Source organism: Sphaeroforma arctica (genome assembly GCF_001186125.1).
Source record: "Sphaeroforma arctica JP610 unplaced genomic scaffold supercont1.640, whole genome shotgun sequence".
Classification (NCBI taxonomy): Eukaryota; class Ichthyosporea; order Ichthyophonida; genus Sphaeroforma; species Sphaeroforma arctica.
In genome coordinates, this window is record NW_014039918.1 from 34,381 (window position 1) to 42,696 (window position 8,316).

General features: G+C 43.1%; 1 protein-coding gene across 1 annotated transcript; it reads right to left on the bottom strand.

Moving 5' to 3' along the window:
- Positions 1-5,705: 5,705 nt before the first annotated feature.
- Positions 5,706-6,890, bottom strand: SARC_07785 (hypothetical protein; the record flags this gene model as incomplete). Its single annotated transcript, XM_014298264.1, has 2 exons — positions 5,706-6,310; positions 6,357-6,890. 2 exons carry the CDS (start codon positions 6,888-6,890, stop codon positions 5,786-5,788), a joined length of 1,059 nt encoding a protein of 352 aa, XP_014153739.1. The 3' UTR covers positions 5,706-5,785.
- Between the last annotated feature and the right edge of the window lie 1,426 nt (positions 6,891-8,316).

Below are 8,316 nucleotides of genomic sequence, written 5' to 3' on the forward strand. Positions count from 1 at the left end.
AACTTGGCCCAAGCTTCAAATGGGAATTTACTGACCACTTCTTCCCATCAATCTTTCCTGAACCACTACAGCGACTATGAGAGCCATTCCATATGTTCATACATTGTATCATACATACTTGCCATTTTTGAAATAAATAATATTTTCCCTATCCAAGGAACAGAGCACCGAAAGGCCTCGACCATGGACTTTACAAGGCGTAATAAACACTCCCGTAAACGTGTTAACGAAGTCGAATTTAATCGCTTCGATCGCACAGCATTACACCAGCCCGCGGAGGATTTTCACTCTGACGAGGTGACCAAACTTAATAAATCGGTCGACGATTACACCATTAAGATGGAAATCGCCCATGACGAGCACTGTGCTGATGACGTATCATATATTGCTAGTATGATCGCGATCAAGCAGAACCGCATCGATCAGCTACTTCAAGCCCAACGTGGGCAAGACCACCGGGTTAACCAGAAGTACAAAGGACAGATCAGTCGACTTAAGTCGAACTGGGATGCCAACAGCAAGCAGGTCGAGTTTATAAACAACCATGACCCCGACACGCTACCCCGTACGCTCAATGCGTTTACGGTCATGCTGGAGACGAATGATATCGCTCCCCAGCAATGGATTTCTGCTTTAATGCAATCTTTTGACCCTACAGGAACAAGTTACTTGATCTTGCAGCGACACCAGCATGAGCTATACACTTGTCGTGACTGTCCAGCTGTGTGTTGGTTGCTTACGTCCTTATTCTGAGTTCAATCTTAACTGAACAAGTTGAGAATACTCCTATTCAGAGTTACATTCTGAAACTTGATGCTGACCTAAAACGTCCAGATATAACAAAGGACAAGGCGCAGCGATGGTACGAGTTCCTGGTTATGCATGTTTTCTGTAAGAACATAGGGAACAACGACCGTGAAAGTCTGTACACCGAGTTGCGACGTAAATACGCAACTGAGGCTCGAGACAAGGAACATGAAAAAAAGTTTCATCTATCCCGATGTAGTAAAAGTCCCATTAAACCACTATCAGTGTGAAGTTAAAATTAGTTTACAATTAATTCCCAAGAGGTGAATTATTTGTAGACCCCGTAGACAATCAAATATAAGAATAAATACACCGCACTGAGCCTCAGGGAGACTCAGTAGGTTTTAGTATCGTATTTTGATGTGTTTACTATACCGACTTATGTGGGAACAGTTTTATGATACTGTATCCACTCTTTTCACCGCATATCGAGTAACCTCGAAGGGAAAGGCGGTAAATAAGAAACCGCGCGAGCTCCCTGATCAAGGATACCTCTCACGCCAGACGTCAGATGATAAACCTCATCAGACGCGTCCGACTCCACTCAATCAACGCGACGCAATAAACGGGCACGCGTGGAGGCGAAGGACAAGGAACCTCCATTTAAGGAGATTAAGAAATATGCCGACGCACGGTGTGGGTGTGACATGTACCAATTGACCCCTTACGGTTATTGGAATGGCAGACATGCACCCACCTGTACACACTTTCTTACTAAGTGTGACAAGTGTGAGAAGACCAATGGCTATCACGCCAAATCTTGTGACAAAACGCCCGACATTAAGTTGGAGTGAAAGTACTACCAGGTACAATCGCTACAAAGAAAATACAACGACTCTTTAGACATGCGTGTAATAATCCCTGTATATTGCAATATTTTAAAGAAACTATGTTTCTTGGAGACACGAAGCTGTAGTTAAAGAACAAGTTGAGAAATGGTTTCGGATGGGGTAATCGAAATCAATTACCAACAAACGCCAGTTAACTTAACGTTATTGGCAGTTGATCAACACAATTCTGACGGAACATTCAAGAAAGTCAGAGTATGTCTAGATATGCGTCCAATAAATAAGTTATTGCCTACTCATAGTTTCCATCTCCCTCGTATAAACGAGTTACTGAGACGAATGGAAGGTGCTACGGTGTTTACACCCATAGACCTAACACAGGGGTGTCATCAAATGCAAATATATGAACCCCATCGTAAGTACTTTAGTTTTACCTGGAAAGGTAAACAATACAGGCTTAGAGGTGCACCTTTCGGGTTGCACTCCTTACCAGCATTCTTCCAACAAGTAATGGAGGAAATGTTTGCAGACATGCCTAACGTGCAAGTCTATATAGATGACATAGTCATCTTTTCTAAAACTAAGGGCGAACATGCCATATTAGTCATGCGAGTCATTAAGAGACTCAACGAACATAACTTCAAGATTAACGAGAAGAAATGTCACTTCGCCATTAGTGAAATACAGCTCTTAGGCTACCGTATATCTGGGGAAGGTATTAAGATCGACCCCGGTAAGGTGGAACACCTGTTAGATTGGCGAACACCAACTATAGGAAGAGATGTGAACAGTATGTGTGGGTTTGTAAACTTCTTTTCAGATAGAGTACCACACTTGGCTGACTACCTTAAATTTTTTGGACACTTAATATGTCATAAAAGCAAATTAGGAGACTTGTGGACTAAAGAGTGTGATGACGCATTTAAAGCGCTCAAGCACGCAGTCCAACAAGCCCCTGTTGTACAAGGACCAGTCGATGGCGTGCCTTTTGAAATAGCAACGGACGCATCAGACTTAGCACTCGGAGGTGTACTATACCAGGTTATAGATAATAAACCTAGGTATATACAATTATTTAGCCGAGCAATGAATGCATCACAGTTGAATTATTCAACTGTGAAGCAAGAGCTACTAGCCATAGTATCAACTTTAACAATCTTCCGCGATTACTTATACGGAACAGCTTTTACGCTGATGTGTGATCAGAAGTCCCTTCAATATATGAAGGAGATGAAGCCAGACTCTCAATACTGAGCCGATGGGATGATACAATATCAAAGTTTCATTTTGATATCAAACATCTACCAGGGATACACCTAGCAAGGACCCTGTTTAATAACATAAAGTCCAAGCCCGAAGTCTTTCAAACCCTATTTTTAAAAGGATTAATGAAAGATAATCCCAAAGCATATACACATATAATGCGACTAAATAAGTCATGTGTATTAAACGCACACGAGCGCACTTATGACGCTCATGCGAAAGAAGGACAGGAGTCTGGAAACACTACAGACTTAGAGACCACACAAGTGGATTCTCAACACCCTACCTTTAGTCTGGAGGAGCAGAATGATAAAAACATTATTGCTTGACTGACGCAAAACCATAAGCTGAAGCACCAGAACGTACTAGACGCACTTAAAGATGCTAAGCGAAATGGGATCGCGCACCCTAAGCTGGCAACTTTAGTTGACAGAGTATTTCAGTCATGTACAGACTGTGATCTCAACCAGATTTAGCGCTATGGGTTCGCACCACTTAAGAGTGTGACTGAAGATGTTCCATGGCGCAGGGTCATCATTGATCTGGTTGACCTGCCTACGTCCGAGCGCACAGGCGACCGTTACGTATGCCACTTCTTTGATTTGGCGTCACGGTATAACTTGCTCTATCCATTAAAGGACAAGAGTACGCAGACCTTGGCAGAGTTATGTTGCCAAGTCTTTGCTGACCATGGATGGCCAGGTATAATGTGTACTGATAACGGTAGCGAGTTCTGCGATGACGTAATGGAATCGCTAGTACTCGTATCAGGTATGTGCCATAAAAGGAGTGTACCATATAAACCGCATACACGCGCGAATGAAACGCGCCATAGAAGACTTAAGTTCTTCTTACGTACTGCATTAACGGATGATGCAGATGATTGGCCATAACACCTTAAGTGGGTACACACACAGATGAACGAGTGTGTTGATCCGGTTACAGGTACAACACCCGCTCACTATTTTCGTGGCAGATATAGTGAGTTACAAATACCTTTTAACAAGGACGAACCTAATCACCATGAGTTACCATGGTTAGAGAAGATACAACCTATTTATAACGTTGTATATCCTTGCTTGCGAGAAACACGCAATATTGCCTTATTAAAAAGGCAAAATAGACGGAATGCTACCAAAAAGATAGCAGAGTATCAGGTTGGGGACAGAGTTAACATCCATCAACGTAATTCCGATGCTACTGCATTAACATCTAAATGGATAGGACCATATACAATCTCTGTAGCTGACGTTAAAAGTGGAACCTATGAGGTTAATAAACCCGACGGTTCCAGTGCTTTAAATATAGGCACTAGTCGGATTCCGACTACTGAGATTATTCTCGCAAGAATACATGACTCTAATGTCATTCTTGATCGTTCTGAATTTAAAGACATTATATGGAGAACGGATAAGGGAAGCTATACATACTATCGTACACGCTTTATAGACGGTACAATCGCTGAGTTGACTTCAGATGCTTTCGATAATCAAGACTATTTAAAAGCCTTTAATCGAAAATGGCGTAAACGCCTGCATAAGTCACAAGTTGAAAAAGATAGCATATTTCCATCGTCTGAAGGCACGGAAGTTAAAACTTACCCGCCTACAGTATTTATCCCGAGCTTTAATGCTCACCCTTCATATGTGCTTAAGACACTGAAGCGTAAGAAGCGTCCAGTCGACCACCACGGACCTACTGGATGGACCTAGGCCCAAAACTCACAGGGTAACCGAGAACGCTTAACTTCTCCGCCTGAGAAACATTAACTATACGTTATGCTACTTAATGTTTTCGACCCGTTTTCCTTTCTCGCTTTTTGACCCATAATCAGCTTGAGTGAGCAACTTGCTTCTCCTGGGTCTCAAAGCTGGGTGGGGACTGTGTGATAGCCGGGCCTCCACATTAGACTCTATGTTATAAACGTACCCTTAAGCAGTACGTAAACTATAAACGTACCCTTAATAGTACGAGGAACTTAAGTTTCCTAAATGGGTTTTAACGGTTTTAATAATTAATACCTTTTCCATTTTACATATCAGATATTTGGACAAAGCCATTAAAGGGCCCCGGTAAAATACCAAATATAAGATTTGGTCTAGTTCTATTAACAGAACTATATTTACCTTCAAATCTATTTATATCTGAATACTTCGGTAGCGAGATGGCTCAACCAAACATAGGTTTCTAGGGACTATTAACGTTACCTAGTTTATCCTCCGTTCAGCCAACCAGATATGCCAGTCAGATGGAGGCTAAGTCGGTAATTCTTGATAAGTGGCAAGTTATTGGTTAATGCAATAACTATGGACATCAGGAGTATTTTTCTTTTTTTCTATTCTTTTTTTCTAAAGATAGGATTTTATGAGTCTCTCGGATTCGCCCCAACGAAACATACCATAGTTTCTATTAGAGCGACAACGAAATACTAAATAAAATCCCTTCGGCGAAAACAGTACTGAGAAGATTATATATAGGCAATGTCTCAACCTCACAATCCCTCTGAGTATTGCTGTTTTCACGAGGCATACCTAACTTTACTAAAAGACTCATTTCGTTTATTTATTTTGATTTTAACTATACTTAGACTTAACCTAAGCGTTTAATTACTCTAAGGCGTTAATATCGCCTTGATAGACCGAATCTTACAATCAGCACCACAATATCGGATCGAAACTTATCCTACGGCTCACAGACTCCACGACGGCACTGCATGCCTTTCGGAAGCGACGCAGCCAATCTCAGCTCATGAACACCCAGCTTAACAGACTTGTCTAGTATTATCACAGAAACAACACCCAGTGGCCAGGCACACTGGGCTATACGCCAGGCTGATAAACTCAACCTGGCAGCAGACATGCTCTCGAGACAGGGCTCTCTGGTTCAATATCACTCAACTGTGACGTCATCCACCGTTCTTCAAATATTCAAATGGTGGCAGATAACCCGGTAATGCACATCACTCCTAGCCCACACCATATCGTCCGACACACTAGCAGTAGCAGCCGCCGGGGTGTTCTTGATGTTTTGTGGACAGTCAGCCATGTAATGGGGACCGCCACATAGATGACATTTGATGAAGGGTGGCAAACACTCCTTTCCCCCAGGTGACCGAGGAGCACTTTGACCACGTGATCGTGAACGGTCGTCTTGCTGTACGGATCGCCCACGGCCGTCGCTCCCACGATCGTTGCTCGTCCCAGATCTCGGAGTGTATGCTGAACCAGCTGTGTCCCTACCATCTCTATCGTGATTCCTATACTCACGTCCACGCTCGCGGTCTGCATAAATTCATCGCTGGGTCGTCGGTCCCGCCCCTCAAAATCCATCGATATGAGAGACGCCAGAGCAGCATTACCTCCGACAGATGTAAAAAGTATAATAAAGAACGCTCTTGTTTTACCCTCTAAGCACGTGGAGATACTGGAAAACCGGACTGCAACATACACCGGCTGTTCCATACGCGGTTCACAAGTCTAAGACGTGCCGATTCCTCACGATGTCTTCTCGGATGTCCTCATCCGTTTCTAACTCACACAGGCGATCCAAGTCATATTCTCGTCGAATCCGCTGGGCATTCGCGTTTCCTTCGTCATATACTTTCTGGATTGCAACCTTTAACGCTGCAATACCTTTCTTGGCCGTTTCGCTGAGAGCCGCATCTGCTGCCTCATCGTCCACTCCTAAAGCTGTAGTTGCTGTGCTGCTGTCTGTAAATCTATCACCTGAAGCGTGACGACGGGACGAAACCCCACTAGCAGTGCGCTTCTTCCGAAAGGACGGAGCTCGTACATACTCGGGATGGAAGGTAGAGTTATTCATCAACCCTTCGTCTCCCTCGATTATGTCCATCGACTCTTGAAGTACAATCGATCGAATCCCGATTTTAAAGATCTCCTGGGCTAATCTTTGGCGCCTCTGGCGCTCCTTGAACAGGGCATAAGTATCACCCTTAAGTTCAAAAGCCCACGCCTGGACAGCAACACTCCGACCTTGACTGAAAAGATCGGTGCATGGACCAAACACACACATATTGTGTTGTTCCATACGCATTACCGTTGGGTTGTTACTAATTCTTGAGCGCAATCTGTATTCAACAGCTCGCATCCGGCACTGGTCTGTTCCATAGACTTGAGTAGGAGAGAATACGCTTTCGTGGTCATACACTCATCCCAAGCCCGGAACTACGGAGCGAGGAACGTCCAATCATCATCGTCCAGACGTTTCCACGACTTCAGCCCTTTAATAACACTATATGTTTTATTGTTGCAACTAGAGGTATTGGAAAAACCCACCATCATTTTTTTTAAAACTCACACGGCCAAATATAATATGCCGGTATCCTTTAAAAAAAAACGCTCTGTACGTATAACACCTGCTAGTCAAGTACGGTCTGTCTAATTGTAGTTCACAACACAGTTGATTCATAAACAGTTTATTAGACAATTATCCGAGCAATTCTAGTATGAATGCCCAGATGATCCTACTGTACTAACCTTATGTATAACTTCATCCAGTCCAGCATAATCCTCCTTTCTCAGCAACAAGCTGAACTTCCTTCTCACACACCACGCCAACCTATATCCACGACACCTTCCTTCCTAGGAAGCCTTATCCCGCTATTCTAGTGATCCTCCAATCCTCTGCGCGGCATAGTGCGTTGCCCTCAGTCCACCTACTCCATCATCTGTCATATCAGCTGCACCAGGTAGACTATGTCAGCTCCCAATCACCCTGACAACTATCACTGAACCATCTCCATGTGCCAGACCTTGGCAGTTCGGTACTTAGCTCCAATACCGAACAGGTCCCTTGTGGATATTACACGCGAGTCACAGATAAATCACGTAGTAGTTGATTAAATCAGGACTGTCCCACTCCAAGTTCTTTTCATAGCCCACTCAAGTTGGGCTAAATAAATATAAAAGGACGATGGACAGGGTACTATCCATCATCCATTTTTCCTTCTCTTTTCCCACCCACAGCCACCCTTTTCATCCGTTTTTCCTTAATTCCGTTTGCGAAGTACATATGATGTCAGTTTATATATTAGGCTGACTCATCTCCAATCGCCAAGACAACAGGGGCATGAAAATATATAGTACTAACCAAGCCAGCCCCGCTCCGTTATCGGTCGTTACCCACACATAAGACAGTCGCATCCTGATGATGCGCCACTTGACCTCGTGGGTCCAAGACCGCTAAGTACTAGTACGATCGACCTGCTTTAGACATAACACACCCATTCTAACATCACAGGATGAATACTCGTGGCGATCAGGACTACGTAGCTAACTTAGAAACATATGTACATTAGGAGAGTCGTAAATAGACTATAAATAATAAAAATAAGTAGTAATATTATATATATATATATATATATATATATATATATATATATATATATATATATATATACTATATATATACTACACACACACACACACACACACANACA